Source organism: Procambarus clarkii, chromosome 44, assembly GCF_040958095.1.
Source record: "Procambarus clarkii isolate CNS0578487 chromosome 44, FALCON_Pclarkii_2.0, whole genome shotgun sequence".
In the NCBI taxonomy this organism is placed as follows: Eukaryota; Metazoa; Arthropoda; class Malacostraca; order Decapoda; family Cambaridae; genus Procambarus; species Procambarus clarkii.
The window spans coordinates 21,328,510-21,348,989 of record NC_091193.1 but is presented as its reverse complement, the minus strand read 5'-3'; the positions used below and the strand labels follow the sequence as shown (position 1 = coordinate 21,348,989).

General features: G+C 41.6%; 2 protein-coding genes across 9 annotated transcripts in view; both read right to left on the bottom strand.

Annotated features, from left to right (window-relative positions):
* The window catches only part of G9a (histone-lysine N-methyltransferase G9a), a 51,327-nt gene extending 39,329 nt beyond the window's left edge, over positions 1 to 11,998 (bottom strand). For 3 of the 8 annotated variants that reach the window (XM_045725808.2, XM_045725809.2, XM_045725810.2), the window contains exons 1-2: positions 11,850 to 11,998; positions 9,258 to 9,332 (exon numbers count right to left, since the gene is read on the bottom strand). In XM_045725808.2, coding sequence (XP_045581764.2) covers positions 9,258 to 9,285 — 28 coding nt within the window. In that variant the 5' untranslated portion in view covers positions 9,286 to 9,332; positions 11,850 to 11,998. Of the gene's footprint in view, positions 1 to 903; positions 1,061 to 9,114; positions 9,333 to 11,849 lie in introns of those variants that run through there. The other 5 variants (XM_069300788.1, XM_069300787.1, XM_045725811.2 and 2 more) reach the window with 5 other exon arrangements.
* Positions 11,999 to 13,249: 1,251 nt separating this feature from the next.
* LOC123745335 (transient receptor potential protein) overlaps positions 13,250 to 20,480 on the bottom strand; it is a 22,794-nt gene continuing 15,563 nt past the window's right edge. The window contains 5 exon segments of the mRNA XM_069300785.1: positions 13,250 to 15,556; positions 15,696 to 15,785; positions 17,730 to 17,867; positions 18,869 to 19,008; positions 20,034 to 20,217. Coding sequence (XP_069156886.1) covers positions 14,939 to 15,556; positions 15,696 to 15,785; positions 17,730 to 17,867; positions 18,869 to 19,008; positions 20,034 to 20,217 — 1,170 coding nt within the window. The 3' untranslated portion in view covers positions 13,250 to 14,938.

Below are 20,480 nucleotides of genomic sequence, written 5' to 3'. Positions count from 1 at the left end.
ACTTTCCCTATTATCTTGCAACTGAGGGGGCATTACTAAAAAATGCATTACCGAACCACTCAATCTTCTATAAGGATCTCCTTTTCTTACTAGGTACTGTACCACATATATGTGCGGTAGAAAATTTTCAACGAAATTTATTCGATAGCTATTATGGATTTCTTATATTACTGTAATCCAACCAAGAAGATAGCTCTTCGTAATCAGCTTTAGATTAATCAATCACATCAAATATAGTAATGATTCTGGATACCAAATTGTTTGTCTTGCCTAATGTTAGTCACAAACTACCACTCTCATTAAAAACACTGAAACCCAAACCATTTTATTGACAGACAGGTTAAACTATTGAGAATTTAGATTAAAATCTGATCACAATTAAACACACAATGATGATTTCACAGTCTATACTGAATGACATTACATACTGTAGACTGTATTTGATTTTAACATCGACATATAAATGATTTGCAACTATCCATTATGATTTTTCACACAGTAACCAATTTGAATTGAAAAATTAAATCTCCTAAAGGAATTTTATCAAATACTGTTCTTGTAAATATTATTATTGTACTGTAAATGGATAAAAGGACATATATATATAAATGGTGTGAGCCATCATGCCTCTCATTTTTGTTAGGGATCTAATAAATTTTTGGAGTTAATGAGCCATCTTGAAGAAATTCTCAAATAAATTTGACATGCATTGTCATTCAAAAAAAGAATAACAAACAGTATGATAACTTTCTGACTTCCTTAACAAACAATAGTTCAACTTCTTCCAATCAATATTCAGAAATCTGATAGTGCTGTATTCCAATAATAAAACCCTATGCACAGGTGGTTAATGAAAAGCTCTTGAAAACTACCTCATGCCCAAAAAATATATATCGTACTTACTGAGATCTTAGCTACATTCCTTAGAGTTAAAAGAAGCAGACCAGTCTCCTTCACCCAATCTCAGTTGACCATCAAAGGAGCAGCTTCTCTAAAGATGCAGTGAAGATCCAATGGTGTAACCAGTCTAATCTGAGAAGAAGACAGGGTAGCAATCCGTCTGGATGCCCCAGCCAAACTATCGCCTAAATATTCTGGTGTTAACAATATCTTCATCAATTTTAAAATAAACTTAAAATCCCAATTCCTAACGATGACAGGGAAAAAAATCATTCTAAACAATGCTGCAAAGTGAACAGTGCTGCTAAACAATGAAAGTGAACTCAAGCACTTCCCCCAACAACTTTATGTTGCAATCTCTATTATATATATTATATATATATACACACACACACACACACTGCACACTTTACCCACATTCCAAGCAGAGCAACACATGCACTTCCCTCAAGCATATAACATTTACTGCTTATATCTATACCCTCAAGCTGTGAAAAGCTAACAGCAATTTTTGAACAAATGTTTCTTTAGTCAACAAGGGCACAGTAAATGCATGTCTACCAAGAAATTAAAATGCAGCAAAAGATAGACAAGGTAATTTAATAAGAATCAACAGGCTGACTAAATTTTGGGAAAAAAAAAAAAAACTATTACTCAGGATTAGGGTCATTGTGGTTTTCAGATGATTTGTAGTTTTGTGATAATGTATAGCACCATAGCCAATCTGATTGGAGTTTGTGCAAATAACCCCAGCTAGGAGTGCATTACAGTACTGTATATATATATTATCCAAAATTTCACTTGGCTGAAAGTGTGATTTCTAGTTATGCTGAATCAGGATGTGAATGGTGTTATTATGGACAACCCCAACTTTGCAAATGTTATATGGATATGAAATGTGCTGATTTTGCCACACAGAAGCATTATTTCTATACAGTACTGACTTTTCCTCCCCTGGAGAACAAAATGTCTAGTTATTGGATTACCTGGATAGATGTTTCTGGACTTGTTTCGAGATTTGTGGTTTTGATGAACTCGTCAAATAGTAAAATATAAATAGACATTAAAGAAAACAAAAAGAGCAATCCTGAAATTTTTTAGTAAATATAGAGTAGGGACTAGCAACAAAATCCCAATGACTAGAAACTTATCTGCAGTAACCATTTAAATTTTCTTTAATCTTGTGCATCTCTTTCTTTTGACATGCCAGAGGCATTTCCAATGAGTGACTCAGAATGCGTGACTCATCTATGTGCAGTTTTGTTTAGTGTCATATTGTTTCTTCACATTGATAACCACTCTCCAGGTCGGCTTCTCTGCTATGATCTGTGCCAAAATTCAAGCCCGAGAGTTTTGGTGGATGATTCGTACACTTGCACCTTACCTGCCTCGCCTTTGTCAGTGTGTGGTGATACCGGCTTGATACTGATTGACGGGGTTCTCGGAGTTCTTCTACTCCTCAAGCCCAGCCCAAGGCCAGGCTTGACTTGTACGAGCTTGGTCCACTAGGCCGTTGCTTGGAGCGGCCCACAGGCCCACATATCCACCATAGCCTGGTTGGTCCGGCACTCCTTGGAGAAAATGATCTACAGTAGTTTTCTCTTGAAGATGTCCACGGTTGTTCCAGCATGGGCCGTCACTCCACCCATATCTAAAACTCGGTGGAGAGGGGGAGGGGCTCTGGCCTGGATGCCTGCTACTTTATCATCCTCTTGTATAAGTCCCCTATTAGAGTACAGTATTTTAATTAATACTATTTATTTTCTTATTTTCGGTTGCAGAAATTCCTGCCCGAGTGATTGAGTGGTTTATGCTCAGATATAAGAATTTAAGTAAATAGAAAAGCTCCTTTTTGAGTAAACCACTCTAATGCTCCCATGCACTCTCCTTTGTCAGAACCAACTCTGTCTTTTCAAGGATGCATTGGTATAAAAATGAGGTGGAATCCTGAGGTGTCCTTTATCTACATATCCATTGCTTTCACCTGGTGGAAGGTAAGGTAATTATCAAAAGAAGGCACCAAACCGGGAAGGCTATATAGCACCATCAAACGTGCGGAATAATCAGAGGGCCAAAATATCACCAAGGATGCCAATACGAGAATAGAAACGCACAAGGCGAACAACATCAAAGTATCCAATTTCACCTGGTGGAAGGAAGAGTCGGTACCCAGGAAGCCAACTAGAAGGTGGCAATTAGCAGTAACAGTCTTCCTGATTAGTACAGCACTGCTTGAAGATGGTCCTTTGAGAGCAGAGGAATGAATCTTCTGTCATTCACAAATGGATTAAGAATTTAAGTGTTTCCCCTTTTCACATTAATGAGCTGGCAGGAGCAGTTGGAAAGATCCTCCTTTGTTGAGTATGAAGTCAAACTGACCAAGGCGATACTAGGGGACGCAGGACAGCACCTAAGGTAGCAACCAAGTGGGTAGCAGAGAAAAGTACTTTCCATTGAGAAATAAAGAAAAGTATCTTGATAAATTCGACATTCTTCACAATTTGTGGTTTATTTTTCAAACTCTGAGAATTTGAAAAGATAGCTTAAAATATCATACTGTATATGAAATGCTTGTTAGCTTTCATGGCACTGGTTAAACCCTTGAAACATGCATTTCATTTCCCATCATGTACATAACATCCTAAGATGTTTTAGGAACTTTGCAACATTTGAAAATCCCATTGGTACAAACTATACAGTGTTCCCAATTGGTATCTCAGATCTCCAATAAACACATGCCATTTTGAGATGATACAATTTTAGGAAGATTTTTCCTATGCACAGGACATGGACTTTAACTATGTATGAAGACAAAAATCTTTTATGAATACTATTTTTCTGTGTGCATACAGATAATGCCCTCTGTAATCTTTGCACAATGCAAGAATTAACACTTTTACAATACAATATCTTATCAAGCCTTAAAGAGTTTAAAGGTTGAACAAAAATAATGAATATTTAAGAAATAAAAATAGACTCAAATATCAAGTGTAAATTTGTAGTAAACACCAAATTTGCCTAAATCCATTCACATGAACACTTTGAGAAATATACTTAACACTGCATACAAATACTGTATCAAGTTATGTGTAGCTTTGGGTTAATTTGGCTACAGAGACAAGAGAAAAGTCCCAAGAATTTCATTTACAAGTACATACCCTAACACCATCAAGTTAACACAATTCTGCCAAAAGAAGGTACTATACTGTACAGTTCTATAAAGAACATCATACATCTACAATGCTTATAAAGATATCATACATCTACAATGCTTATAAAGATATCATACATCTACAATGAAAAAGCCTTGCCCTAATATAATACGTAACATCACTCCTCAAATAAAAAAATGCGCGAATTTGAAGACTACTAACACTGTGTTGCAGAGTGCACTGATATACCCTCCCTGAAAGACAGCTCAAGTTGATTGCACTGGCAAATTGTTCATGTACATGAATCTTCATCACTTGACATTTGTTGAGCTGCTCAGTGCCAAATTTTTGTTTCTCTTTATATACAGTACAATGGAACCTCGGTTTTTGAATGCCCTTCTTTTAGAATTTTTCGGTTTTCGACGAGCTCAATTTCTTCATCAACTTTTACTCGGTATTCGAGGTTTGCCTCACTTCTCGAGTTGGTTGATACACGTATGGGTTGACCAAGTGTGTGGAGTGCCTCAGTTTACCAGTGTGTCCCGCCTAGTGACGACAGCACTTTAATTCTCTGAGAAGAATTTCGTTGTTTTTTTGTGCTTTTTTGGTTTCTGAACATCAAAGTAACTATAATACATCATGCCATGGGTCCCAAGAAAGTCAGTGGTAAAGTTCAACCTAAGAAAATAGCTGTGAGGATGACAATACAGGAAAAACAAGAGATCATTCATAGTGAATGAATGTAATGTCTCACTACAGACGAGTGTTAAAACGAAGGGAAAAAACAAGTTTCTTTAGACAGATTCTTAGTAAGACAAGGAAGCAGTGAGCCACAACCAGGTCTTAGTGGTATGCCTGCAAAACGTAGGAGAGTATACCCCAGAAATGTTATCACTGCCTGATGTTATGATGGAAGGTGACTCACCTTCCAAACACTAACACCTCTCCTCCTCCTCCTCATCGTCTTCCATATGCCAACAGGAGTCCTCAATAAAGGCAAGATATACAGCACTTATATATACTGTAGTACAAAGTATGAGTTGTACTATGTATAAAATATATTTTTAAGTGAATGTTTTTGGGAGTGTGGAATGGATTAATTCAATTTACATTATTTCTTATGGGTAAAATTCGTTTCAGTTTTTTAATTTTCGGGTGTTGAACCGTCTCTGGGAACGCATTAAATTCGAAAACGGAGATACCACTATATTTTAATTTTGTATTTTATCAAATAGCAACAAAATGTAAGGCTTTGAGTGTATATTATGCACTTGTTCCTCAACAATGCATTTAGCTGCCTCCATAAGAAAGCTCCTGCTGTTTTCAAGATTAATACACAGTCAGGTAACTTTATATTCTGCACTGGCAAAACTTTTTTTTTTTTAATTTCCATGTTTAATTTAGTCATACTGGAATAAGGAAAACATGGGGCTAAAAAAAAATAATAATATCCATTAGGGACACTGCAGATATTGTATGCTTAAACATTTAAAATTTGTACAGCTGTGTACTATTGCTTGTTACTTTATTTTGCATATGAAAATTTCCAAATTGCTCTATTGTAGTGTATAAACATAAAAAATTGCATACAAAATTAATTTTCAGTGAATTTTCACAAGGAATGCCACAGTATAGTACGGGTATATGTCAAATCTCTGTCAATGACTTTACCAAATTTTTCTTTTAGTTCTCCAAGATGGGGTTATTTATATACAATATCCACTACAAAATGCATCATAAAAAGTCATTAAATTGCCCAAGAAATCACAACAAAGACGTGTAAAGATGTAGATGACAATAAAATGTCATCCACACTTCCCTGGAAATAAACATTATCTTCACCTGGGCTCTGGGAGACTCACACCGTGGACCCCACACGTGTGAGGCTGAACCTCTATAGGTCAACAGAGCTTCGGTCTAACACGCGTGGGGTCCGCGGCTTGAGTCTCTTACATCCCAGGTGAATGGAAGGTAGATGTCAATATTTATATGGAGTCCTATACAGGGTACAGTACCAGTACTAAGAAGCATTGGCCCACAAACCCCCATGGCCCGCTAAGCTTCATCCACATGTAAGATATAGCATTTGAAGGGTCATGTTATCAAGCAAAATGCATGCATACATTTTTAGGATGATGCATGTTGCCTCACTGAAATATAAGCTTTAAATAATTTTGTACAAAAAACTTTTAAGTTGGAAGAAAAAACGAGGAGGTGCAAGCCATTAACATAAGGAAATTTAAGTTAGAAATATTCTGAATTTAAGAAAGTACAGTACAGTGTAACTATACAGGAGTGGGCCTGATAGTCTTAGAAATATACCTTGACCATCATTTTTGTATCATTATAGATACATTATGTTTACAGCACCTACTTGTTATCCTTATACAGTACAGACCAAAAATCTACTACCACAGTTTTTTGTTGGAGATATTCTGCCCCTTCAAAGATTACAATGTAACAGAGAGGCACCACTGGAAAACAAATTTGGTCTGTACTTTTTGGCTTGCTAAATAGTACAGAATTACATTCACATAGCAAGGTCTCGTAGTACAGTTGACTTCGTCCTAGACTTGCTCACAATCGGAAATCCCAGGTACAACTCCCAGGCGAGCCAGAAACGGTTTTGCACATTTCCTCTTCAATAATGCTTCTGTTCACCTAGCAGTAAAAAGGTACAAAAAAAAGTTACAAAACTGTTTGGGGTTGCATCTTTGGAAGGGTCAGTAGTTCGACCTTGGGGGGACGTCGATACAAGCCAAAAGAATATTACACACACCAAAAGTACAGACCAACAACACCCATGTTGTTGTCTTACATAGGGAGGTCATGTCACAGAGAACTGAAGGATAATTCATCTTTAAGTGGTAGTTGGGGGGTGCACAAGGAAGTGTTAATTATTAATTATATAACTATTATAATAATTATTATAATAATAATTGTTGTATTTAATAATTATCACTCTTCCTTCTGCTTGGTCTTGAAGGAAGCCGGCCTCGGGTGAAAGAGGGCTGTGACGATCTCTGTCTGGAACCCGTAGGTGCGGGACTTGGACGTCCGCCTCCTGGGACTCGTACGGCCTAGGCTCCGTTTCAGAAGGCTGGGGTCGTTCTTGCCCTTGCTGGGGTGGTTCTTTTCCAGCCCCGTCCACGGCGGTCTCCAGGTTTGGAGTCCCTGTGCCTTCTTTCACCAACTTTGAGGTCAACTCCAGAGCTCACAGTACCTGCGACGGCGCTGGAACCAATCGTTTTGGACGTTAGCCTTTCCATTGGAGACTTTCGGCGCCGTGGAGAGGGGGAACCTGCTGCTTGGGTAACAGCTTCTCCTCCATATCAACCTACCCTGGCTTTGCACCCTGGAGAAGCCACTCTCAGACTGACAACCAGAGATCAACTCTATAGTCTCCTGAGACTGATGGATGCCTACTACTATACTCTAATAATAATAATTCAGTGTTGGGGAATAGGAAGCCAGTGTATTCAAACACGATAGACTTTTATTGAGGTCCACCCCCACCTCCCAAGGTCATATTACTGACCCTGCCCAGGATGCAACCCCACAACAAGCTGGCTAACTCCTGAGTACCTACTTGCTGCTAGGTGGAACAGTATATATAAAAAAAATCATACAACTCATTTACTTCTTTGCAACAATCTTTCCAATCAAATTTATTAGAACCAAATCAAATTTTTTAAAGATCCCCCAGTGTTCTCTCTTAAAATCAAGTTTTTCACCATTTCTCATTCATCACTCTCTTCTAGATTATAATGCATTCTAAAGTTCATTCCCAAAGGACAGTCGCTTCTGCCCAATGGAGGAAGGTACAGAGTGTCAAACATCTCTCCTCCTCTCCTGGTCATTACCAAATCCAGCATTGATGGAACAATACATTCTCGTGGCCTGTTAAAATGTTTATACCTGTAATTCTCCAGGATGAAGTTAAACATTGGCCAGTCCAAATGTCTTGTTTCATGGGGGTTTCCAGTCTATTAATTTAAAATTGAATTCCCCAAATATCAACAATCATGATTTATCTTTATCTGCTCTTACTATAGCCTCTCAATCATTAGTCCATGTGTTTGCTGGTGGGTTGTAGGCAATAATGATTATCAGTATCACCCTGACTGCAGATCTCCAGTGCCATTGTGTTGACTTCTTTGGGGATGTAAAATATTAATTCTCTTACCTTCAGTTGTTCCATTACAAGGACAGCAATACCTCCACCTTTTCCAATTTTTGTCACATAACATGCAAAATAAAGTAATGTACAATGAACAGAAATTACATTTCATCTGAGTATGCTTTTGTCTTGTTTTTGTTTTCACTTTTAAATCATAACCATCTGAGTAAAATGGATTAATTTCCCAGTGTTCTTTCCTTGTTATAGTGTCCTATTCAGACCGATTCCTGTTATGTGCCCTTTACTTCAATTCACTGTTCTAACACTTGACGCAGGGTTTAAACTGAAAGCATGCTCAGATCAAAAACCATTTCTGTTAATTTTAGTTTATTTTGCAGTGTTGTGTTTTATTATTATTATATATATATTTTATATATTATATATATATATATATATATATATATATATATATATATATATATATATATATATATATATATATATATATATATATATATATATATATATATATAAATAATGGAAAACCTTTTGTGACATGCAAAGCACTATGAAAAACCATCAAACAATTGTGTTTAAAAAAAAAATGGAACTTGTCATGCCATGTGGTTTGATAAACCAAGTCAACAAATATGCCTCACTGTACATTAGTGGCACAGTAATACTGTAATAAAACCCCATATATAAAACCATAAATATTCAGCAACAAAAAATAAAGAAATGTATCTGCAAACACTTGCTAAGGAAAGCAGTAAAAGCTTATTAAGCAAAAATCATAAACACATCTGTAATAAAACAAAACAAACGTGGAATAAAGTGTTAAAACAGTGTAGCATTTGTAGTTAATTGCTGCGTGCCACTAATATCCAAAGCTGACGCCCCACAGCATGCACGACGGAAATACGCCTGCCATGTGACACTTACACAAAGCAGCATCAGGTAATAACTTTGAACAACTCTGTGGACAAGGGGTGATTTTTTTTTAAACGAGATTGGCAGTTTATGTCAACGATGGCACGAAGCTGCAAAAAAGGTGAGGTAGCCTAGCGTTGCTCACAGACGTGTACCTTTGCCTTGTAATTCTTGGGAATTCATTTTGAGCACATCTGTTCCATGAACTTCTACACCTTGGCACACATAATCTGCAAAAAATATTAAATATATTAAATAAATTACTTGCTGGTATATTTTATATGTACAATACAGTACTATAAACAAAAAATGAATGAATTTATTATTTGATGAAATCTAATTAAAAAATACTAATTCTGAACAATTTTATGTATTTATTAAATAACAAGGTAATTTTCAATAATGAATTAATAAAGAATGCAAAAACCATGGTTTTGTGGAGGTCCCCCAGTACAGTACAAGGCAAACCTGACAACTCTTGTCATAAATTCAGTTACTGTACTGGAAAACCTAAGTGCTTAAACTGACCAATTGATTGATGAGCACATCATGTGCACTGTCCTGTGAAAAATATTACCCATGACTTGATATCAATAACCTTTAATTATGAAATATTATAAGTTATAAATTTTACGAGATGTAAATTCTGTTTCAATAATACATTGTTGTTTAAGATTCAGCTGCTGGGAATAAAAAGTTCCAAGCAGCACGGCTATGGCGAGCCCATAATCTGGCACATCTCCTGTGCCAGATTACCTGGCACAGTAGACGTGCATGTTCGATGATACGTAATTAATTACAGCTGCGTAGGGACTATATCCAGGTGATGCCCTGTGAGCCACTTTGTCACACAAAATGTTAAATGATGCACTGATTTGTTCCAAATAGTTACAAATAAAGTATATGCATACTGCAAATTTTAAATAAATAACTAGTTCTTAAAAAACTAATCAATATTAATAGCTCGATTGTATAAATGAGGCTTGATGCTCTGAATAAATAAAAAAATATAAAGCCTCCCTCACACTGGAGGAGGTAGGGGGAAGGCGGCCGAGCTGCCATTAGGATTTGATGGTGTGAAAAGGAGACACCTATGTCACCATCAAGGCCAAACATGCTTGTTTTATTATAATTGCTACCATGATCTAGGACCTCAAATTGGTGTAAATCCATTCCCCACTTCAACGACTAGCTAAGTGACATTTCCACCATTGTTTTGTTTATGTAGATTTGGCTAGGTGTATACATTCATTGGTGATATCGGGAGATGATAGGAAAGTGTTTATGATGCAAGGCAACTACATACTGTATCAAAAAGTAAGGTTCTAAGCTTTCCAGGCCCAAACTTGAGTGAACCACAAATAAGGTTATACAGTACCTCTGTTATCAACTTAATAAAAATACTGTAATTCTAATAGTGAAATTGCAAGCAGGTCCAGTCCAGGTATTGTAAGTTCCATATTCCAGAGACTGACGCCAGCAACGCCATCCTAGGGAGCACCGACTCTCCCCAGGATGCATTCCCACAACAAGCTGACTAGCTCCTGGGTGTGATGTGGTCAGCTGCTGGTGGAGTACTACAAGTGGTTTAGTCAGCTACAGGTGGAGTCCTACAAGTGATGTGGTCAGCTACAGGTGGATCTTTTTTCAGGATAGTCTCCCATTTGATTTTCATACCAGGAACCGTTTCAACAGGGGCCATATGTCTAGGTTAGTCATTGTCCTTCAATCAACTAACAAAAACAACAAGTGGTGGTGTTTACTGAAGGGACTACAGGTGGGCTTCTAGGAGAGTTGCCAGCTGTAAGGGAACACAAGAGGTGCTCCAGTAGTGTGGCCACCTGTAGGGAGCCACAAGTGGAACTGCAGGAGTATGGCCACCTGTAGGGGGCCACAGTACCACATAAAGAGACTAGTGCACAAGCTGGAGATGCAGGCAGGAGTGAAAGGGAAGGTACTCCACTGGATAAGGGAGTACCTAAGCAACAGACGACAGCGAGTCACTGTGAGGGGCGAGGTCTCAGATTGGCGAGGCGTCGCCAGTGGGGTCCCGCAGGGTTCAGTCCTTGGTCCTATACTGTTTCTGATATATATATATATATATATATGTAAATGAGCTCCCAAAGGGTATAGAATCGTTCCTCTCAATGTTTGCTGATGATGCAAAGATTATGAGGATTAAGACAGAAGAAGATAGTTTCAAATGTAGATATGATAGAGCCCAGTAGGCTCAGGAATCTGTACACCAGTTGATTGACAGTTGAGAGAGGCGGGACCAATGAGCCAAAGCTCAACCCCCGCAAGCACAACTAGGTGAGTACAAGTGGAGCTGCAGGAGTGTGGCCACCAGTAGGGGGCCACAAGTGGCGCTCCAGGTGTGTGGCCCAACTGGTGAAGGTGGCCACAAGTGGAGCTCCAGGTGTGTGGCCCAACTGGTGGAGGGGCCACAAGTGGAGCTCCAGGTGTGTGGCCCAACTGGTGGAGGGGCCACAAGTGGAGCACCAGGTGTGTGGCCCAACTGGTGGAGAGGCCACAAGTGGAGCTGCAGGTGTGTGGCCACCTGTAGGGGGCCGCAAGTGGAGCTGCAAGAGTGGCCAACTGAGGGGAAAGACGAGCGTTCCTCCACCTCCTGTATTCCACGCCGACAGACTCCCTGACGCCAAGAAGCCAAACCAAGAGCTAAGCCATTCCTTCACTCCACACCTCTCCCCTCCCACCTGCCTCTGTCGGAGTCACGTCATAACTACCTTATGACCACAAGACGCACCACCGTGGGGGCTAGTGCAGCCAGCAAGCGGTAAACACCACAGGAGATAACTTGATAACTCGCCCCCAACGCCTTCAATGTTTATGTTCCGATAGTAACAACAGCTGGCACCACCGCTAATAACAGCATGTCGTACGGACTCATATATAATATTAATACTAATATATTTATGCACGAATATTGCAGGGAGAGTAAGGTATAATTCTTACATAGCAGGCATATATAAATTTTTTTATAAAGCCACTAACCGGTTTTATAGTTATTTATATATAAACCTAAACATTCGTGCATTGGCACTCATTTGAGAGTCCATTACCGTTGGCTCTTAATGCCACAAGAATTATGCCGAAATATTCTATCATTGCTTTAAAAGCTTATAAGTTCTCGGTAACTCCATAATCATCAGCAAACTATAGAATTTCAAGTCTCTAAAATGTTAAAAAAAAAAAAATGCTTCCGTATTAATCGTGCGTCTGGCAAGTGGAGGCGCCGGTCCTTTAGCGGAAGCTGTCCAATAGGAAAGTCACAATAACAACAGTTCAAGACCCCTTCCAGTACCGCCCACAGGGATGGGTATGACAAGCATAATAAATTTACCTGAATTTACCTGAGGGCCACTAGTACTGGTGACCTCGACGAGGACAGGAAGTCGGCGGCTTGTCAATGGTTCACCCATTTGCCCCTGATCTTTTCTTTGTATTTTATTTTTTTTAGCTGTGTCAAAGGTCTCCCCCCCCCCTTTTGCCTTGATGATCTTTTCACTTTGTCTTCTATATTTTTAACACTTCGCCACGGCAGTCCTCGTGGCGAAGTGGTAACACACTCGCCTGGCGTTTCGCGAGCGCTTTGGCTTGGGTTTGTATCCTGGCCGGGGAGGATTTACTGGACATCAGTCCTTAAGTGTAGCCTCTGTTCACCCAACAGTGAATGGGCACCTGTAACGTCTCAATATCATTTTCACTTCCTACTTTACCATGTAGATCTGAGTGTCATCTGCAAATTTGATGATATGGTTCGTAATATTCTCATATATGTCATTGATGTATATGACAAAAAAGGTTGGCCCCAAAATGGACTCCCACATATCGCCAGTCAGGTTCATTCCCATTTAGCACGACCCTTTTTTTCTGTTTTAACCATTTGTTTAGGAGACAATCCACTCCACATTTTATCCACTCCAGTATTCTCCCATTTATTTTTTATTTATTTATTTATATTTTTTATTTATAAATACAAGAGTTCGTACATTCTTGTACAGCCACTAACACGCATAGCGTTTCGGGCAAGTCCTTAATCCCATGTTCCCTGGAATACGACCCGCCAAATCGTTTAACAACCATTTTTTATCTTTTGGTCTCCGGAATAAATAATAACAACAAATATTTCATCTTATTTATTTATAATACAACAATGAAGACTAATGACAAAGATAAATGATAAGACGCGACAATTATGTCAAAAGTGTACACAAGACAAAAGGGCGTAAAAATAACTATATATTTATCTGGCAGCCTCCCTCTACTTACCTGGAAGCCTCTATACCTCCCTGGAAGCCTATCTACCTCACTGGAAGCCTCTTTCTACTTCCCTGGAAGCTTATCTCTACATGGAAGCCTCTTTCTACATCCCTGGAAGCCTTTTTTACCTCTATGGAACCTTTCTCTACCCCTGGAAGCCTGTCTTCACCTCTCTGGCAGTGTCTCTACCTTCTGTAGTGCTGCGTCTGACGTTGGCCAGGTTCTAATCCTTCATTCAACGCCTCAACAGGGATCAATACACTTATATTGATCGGATCTGCATGATCAAGTACGAATATTGCCTATCTACCTCTTCAAACATGTGGAAACAATGATAAAGGGCAGTGAATGGGTCTATTATGGATAGCAGGCGCTTGATACTTTTTATTATAGGCTCTGTATCCCTCCTCTTCCCCTTGTGTCTTCCTTCACATGCTGTGTCAGGAAACTGATCCCTCCATGATTTAGGTCCCCCATGACCAGCAGCTTCGCTCTCATTCTGTGAGCTGTTGTTGCTGTCCTCTGTAGTTCATCTATACATGCCTTGTTGTTGTCATCATACTCCTGCCTGGGCCCTTCTACTGTTTATCAAGATCACAATCTTTTTTCCCATCTGCTGTCAGAGTTCCATGTATGGAGCTTGTGTGTTCATTAGTACCCCGATTTTTAAGATCATCAAACTTTCATTTCCGTTTTATTAGGAGTGCCATTCCCCCTCATTGTCTCTGTTTCTTTTCTTATCACTTAGTACCCCCCCCCCCTGGAAACATTGCTTCCGAGATCATGTCATTTATTTTAGTTTCCACTATTGCAATTATGTCAGGATCTGCCTCACTCTCTATTTTATTTCTTCTGCTTTATTGGATACCCCATCAGCATTGGCGTACCAAACCTTGAGATTCTTCTTGGAAACTCTGGTATAAGAGTTCACCCTTTCTCTGAGGGGCGAAAGGGGTTTGGGCAGCTAAGGGGGGGGGGGGGTGAGTCAGGAGGGCATAATGGGTCTGAAAGGCATAGGGAGTTTGAGAGGTAGAGTGAGGCTGAGAGTCAGATAGAGGTTGAGAGGTGGGGGAAGAGGGGAGAATGGAGCATGGGGGTGTGAGTGGGAGATAGGTTGTATTAGTCAGAGGATTTGCAGGGGGGTGGGGAATCAGGGGTAGGTGTGGATTTTGGGTTAGAAGGACGGGAAGTGGGAGGTGGGGACCGATGATGGAAGTGGGGGAAGAGAAAGGGTTTTGTGGACCGATGATGGAAGTGGGGGAAGAGAAAGGGTTTTGTGGACAGTGAAGAGGTGAGGTGGTCGTGAGGTGAGGAGGATCGTAAGGTGAGGGGAGGTCATATGGGAGGTGAGGTGCAGATGAGGGGCGAGGATTGGGCGGGGTTTGAGAGCGGAGAGGTGGAGGAAGCCATTGAAAGGTGGGATGGAGCAGATGGGATTGGATGCAATGTGGGGTAGAAGGGAAAGTGCAGTTGCATGGGGTGGGAAGCGTGATTTGGGGAGGGTATGGGTTGGCCCGATATGTATATATATATGTGTGTGTGTGTGGCGGCACTACAACCATCCTGTTCTCTTTTGTTTGGTGATCAACGACACGCCGGAAGCTTCAGACATGTCTGGTTTAGATGAAGGGGAGGGTCTGGCCGCCTGTGGCTTTGGGGATTTAGAACGATCTGATTCTCCTGGCTTCGGAACACCAGTTGGTCTAGGGGATTCAGATGGTTTTGGCGCAGCTGAAGGCTTATGACCTTCAGATGGCTTAGGGGATTCAGATGGTTTTGGCGCAGCTGAAAGCTTATGACTTTCAGATGGCTTAGGGGATTCAGATGGTTTTGGGGCTTCAAAGGGTTTGGAACCTTCTGCTGCAGTTGCCTCGGATGACGTCACCGCCGAAGATTTGCTTGCAGACTTGTCCAGCGAGCCAATGGGAACTGATTTCCTTCGTTCACTGGAGACCTTCTGGGTCTCTTCATTTTTCTTTGGTTCCTCATGCTGCTTGCGGGAGTGGGCGGGAGGCGTGGGAGGCTGCATACTGACGGAGGGGCAGGAGGGAGAGGCGTCGCTGATTGAAGACGCACTTCGAATCCTGGATTCGAGACCGTCCCGAGTGAAGTCGCCGTCAACTTGCATGCTCTGGAGAGCGCGCCATCCCCGACCGTACTTCCGCGCATGCTGGGGAATGGAAGAATACGTGTAAGGAATGACAAAGGAAGAGGGTGGAACGCAGTTAAGAATAAAATACTGTTGTATTTGACCGTAACTTAGGAACACCACAAAATCTGGATCACGTGACACCTACAAGGAGACTGACCTGAGTCTTGCGGCACTTGGAAGCCTCGTTGAGCATAATGGGGTTGATCTCTCCTCCCATAAACACTCCACGCTTCTGGTAGAACTGGACCTGTGGAGAGGGCGACAGTCACATTCTTGTTATGGAGCCAAGATGATTATTATTTTAAACATGTATTAAAACATTTATTGTCAAATATTAAAGATTTAGGACATCTTACAAGGAATTCCACCACACACACACACACACACACTTTGAAGAAAGCAGAGCTTTCTGCTACATTTTTTGTCCCGTTGTTCTCCCGTTATTGTTATTTTATCTTGATTCTTTACCCGCCGGATGTGTTGGTACAGTCATCATCTCGCCTCGCTACTGTATCCTGGACGTTGTTTGTAACCTAATTTATATCATCTTTATCACTGAGTGCCCTAGCGGATATCCCCCGTTGTCTGGGTCTCTCTGATGTTATCTTCTCCCACCCTCGGTCTCTATCGCTCTCTCTCTCCCACCCTCGGTCTCTATTGCTCTCTATCCCACCCTCGGTCTCTATCGCTCTGTGTCAACATATACTAGTCCCTCACTGCTCGAGTTCTCCCTTAATTTGGTTGTAGGGTGAAGCACAAGTCCTGAAGCACGCATACGCCAGCTGTTTAGACCTTCATGTGTCTTGTTATATCAACTTTTGAAACTATTTACTGTGTTGGCTTCTGCTCTCTCTCCTTCTACGTCATTTCACTTGTTCACTACGGTTATCGTGAACAAATTGTTACTGACATTTCTCTGACTCATCTGCTCCTCAAGTCTCCATCCACGTCCTCTTGTTCTACCCTAAACTATGCTTAACAGCGCCTTATATTTTTCCCACCTCATCAATTTCGCTGAGAATCCTATATGTCGTTATCATGTCCCCTCGATTTCGCTTATCTTCAAGCGTTCAGCTTCTTCAACCTTTTCCCCACTGTCTATCTTATTACTGTTATGACACGAGCCTTGCTTCATTTTTTTTAGTTTGGCTTTATCTTTTTGCAGGTAGAGTTCCATGCCGGGACTGGAGTCCGTGTGGCATGTAGTGTTCTGAAGGCTTCCTTCATCAACATCCTAAATGCTACAGTCTCATGTTGGGTGTGTCACGCTTGATGTTATCCTGTGTAGGTGTCTCCTTGTGTCAACCTCTAGTCGTGTCGGAAGATGAGTCACAATAACGTGGCTGACCAGACCACACACTAGAAGGTGGAGAGACGATGACGTTTCGGTCCGTCCTGGACCATTATCAAGTCGTGTAATTATCAAGTCGGACCGAAACGTCGTCGTTTCTTCATTTTCTGGTGTGTGGTTTGGTCATCATATCTAGTTGTGTCATCTGTCCGTGACACCCGGAGCACCACGTGTTGCCTGTCAATATCTGTCTCCCTCATCACGTGTTACCTGCACTGTCTCAGTCTGTCACTCTGAGTTGATATAACTTATTGTCTGTGTCATCCTCTGTGTCACATTGTCTGTGTGTCACCTCCATGTCTTGTAGATGTATCACAGATGAACTCCTTGTCAGCTCTTGGCTGTGTCATTTGCATAGAACGCCGGAACTGTGTCACCAATCAGCAAGTCCTACTAAGGTTCCCCAACGTCAAGAAAACGGTCAATTTAAAGTGTCCTCTCCTAACCTACCAGGGGGACCCAAAACAGAAAAGGGGCCAGTACGTCACTTTCGCCAGCCGCTTCCATTTTCCAGTACGACAATTTTTGGCCTTACGTAACGCATACGAGCGAAAAGCGACGTTCTTTGTAAGAGGACAGATTGGACCACAAGCGTTGTATCATCCTGTTGAAGCGTTATTGTCAACAGCAACACCACATCCTGCATTAGCCATCAGCCTGGTTGATCAGTCCGGCAACCAGGAGGCCTGGTCGACGACCGGGCCGCGGGGACGCTAAGCCCCGGAAGCACCTCAAGGTAACCTCAAGGTAAGGTATCCTCGCCACGCTATTCACCGCTACCCTTCCCTGTACTTCCCAGCGCTCACAGTCCCTTCCTTTCCCATCTTCCCTCTCACTCACCGATTTCCAGGTGCGGCTGTTGCTGCGGGTACACGCCCTGAGACTCTGCCGCTGATTGCTGGTCTTGCTGGAGCCGATGTGGTCCCGGTCTCTCACGCTCTTGCGCACCATCTGGTTCCAGTCCCTCTTCTTCTTCCCCTGCGGGAGCACCAGGCGTCACTACCCTCTCTACTCTTATATATCTCTATATATCACCCCTCTACCTTCACATCCTAGTCTTCTATATAATAATAATAATAATAATAATAATAATAATAATAATATATTTAACTAAAATTAAATTCTAAAGCTTTAGGGAACACCGCCTCACCCTTGCACTGTTCCCTCACCTGAACCATGTTCCCTCACCCTCCCACTGTTGCATCACCCTGACACTGTTCCATCACCCTGACACTGTTCCATCACCCTAACACTGTTCCATCACCCTCTCACTGTTGCATCACCCTGACACTGTTCCATCACCCTGACACTGTTCCATCGCCCTGACACTGTTCCATCACCCTGACACTGTTCCATCACCCTCCCACTGTTGCATCACCCTGACACTGTTCCATCACCCTGACACTGTTCCATCACCCTGACACTGTTCCATCACCCTGACACTGTTCCATCACCCTCCCACTGTTGCATCACCCTGACACTGTTCCATCACCCTGACACTGTTCCATCACCCTGACACTGTTCCATCACCCTGACACTGTTCCATCACCCTCCCAATGTTGCATCACCCTGACACTGTTCCATCACCCTGACACTGTTCCATCACCCTCCCACTGTTGCATCACCCTGACACTGTTCCATCACCCTGACACTGTTCCATCACCCTGACACTGTTCCATCACCCTGACACTGTTCCATCACCCTGACACTGTTCCATCACCCTCCCACTGTTGCATCACCCTGACACTGTTCCATCACCCTGACACTGTTCCATCACCCTGACACTGTTCCATCACCCTCCCACTGTTGCATCACCCTCCCACTGTTGCATCACCCTGACACTGTTCCATCACCCTGACACTGTTCCATCACCCTCCCACTGTTGCATCACCCTGACACTGTTCCATCACCCTGACACTGTTCCATCACCTCGCCCAGGCACTGCCCCCCCCCCCGTCACCCTGACACTGTCCTCCCACCTTGAGATGTAAGTTTTCCAGGACGCTGAGAGACTTTTGAACTCCGGCCATGTTGGAGATGTCGAGACCCTCCACCAGACCAATGTTGAAGCCCTTGAGGAGTCTGCGTTCCCTCGTCTGCTGCTTCTTGCCCAGAGCTCCTGGGGGGGCAAGGGGGGTCAACAGGTCGTCAGGAGGTAGAAGCCATTAACAGTCGCTGGAGCAATAAATCACTAAAGTAACAATATACGCGCTGTGAATCGCTCAAAGAGAAATATATACATCATAAGTTATCGAGGAAGCTGTGTATGTATTTTACATCCTTCCTCCTCTGGTTATGCTCATCCAACCTGCGCACAACACATTAAAAAACGAATTCAGCAATTTTAACGCACTGCGTAATGATATAAATATTATTATATATTATATTTTCATGCATAGTTTAGGTTCGGTGTTTTGGAACTGTTAGTAAGTGTTTGTATTTGCGGCTCGTGAGTGTAGTATTTAGGGAGGCGTGATTTGAATATATATAGGAAGAATGAATGTCACTCATGAGTTCACAAAACAGTGGAAACAAATTGGATAAATTTAGATATATATATACAAATTTAAGATCTGGGTAAAAAAATACAAGATCTGGGTAAAAAATTACAAGATCTGAGTAAAAAATACAATATCTGGGTAAAAAAATTACAAGATCTGAGTAAAATAATACAAGATCTGGGTAAAAAAAATACAAGATCTGAGTAAAAAATATAAGATCTGGGTAAAAAATTACAAGATCTGAGTAAAAAATACAAGATCTGGGTAAAAAAATACAAGATCTGGGTAAAAAAATACAAGATCTGGGTAAAAAAATACAAGATCTGGGTAAACATTGTCTTGGAAATTCATCGATTTATAAAGTTGCCGGGTAGCACAATAGACATAGAGTAGAGTTGGTGTAAAGCCTCATGCGGGTCAATAGGCTTTCTCCAATTTCCTGTATTATTATATTCTTAACACAGTCACTCGTTCTTTCGATTTACCACTACGTAAAAATTGCAACTGTTGTGCATCAAGACCACTGCATAGAAAACGTCGATATTACGGCGCTTTCATTCTTGCAAACACGTCGCTTTTTTGATGGATTGGTCGAAATCCGGTTTGAAATGGGATGTATTAAGTGGGAGGACGGGTTACTGACCTTCAGTCTTGTGGTGCGCTGTGCCCGTCTCCCAGTTGTTGATCTTGAGAATGTTGAGCACCTCGTACTTGAAGGAGTTGATGTCATGCTTCACCTCGTTGATGTCGTCCTCGTTGATGACGCGCTCGTCCGTTTTCCTCTGCTCCTTGGTCACGTACCGACGCACCAGGTTCCTCATCACCCCCTGCAACGCACACCAGTGCGTCTTTAACGCACCCTCGCTGACGCACTCTGGTGTTGTGTAGTTCATTCACTCTCGGCTTCCACAGGATTTCCGGTGTACAAGTTATTCCTACAGCTGGCGCACTCATTAACACACTTGTTGACACACTCGCTCGCTCTCAAACACACTCGCACTCACACACACACTCGCTCTTAGTGTCAGAGTAGTTAACAGGTGGAATGCATTAGGCAGTGATGTGGTGGAGGCTGACTCCATACACAGTT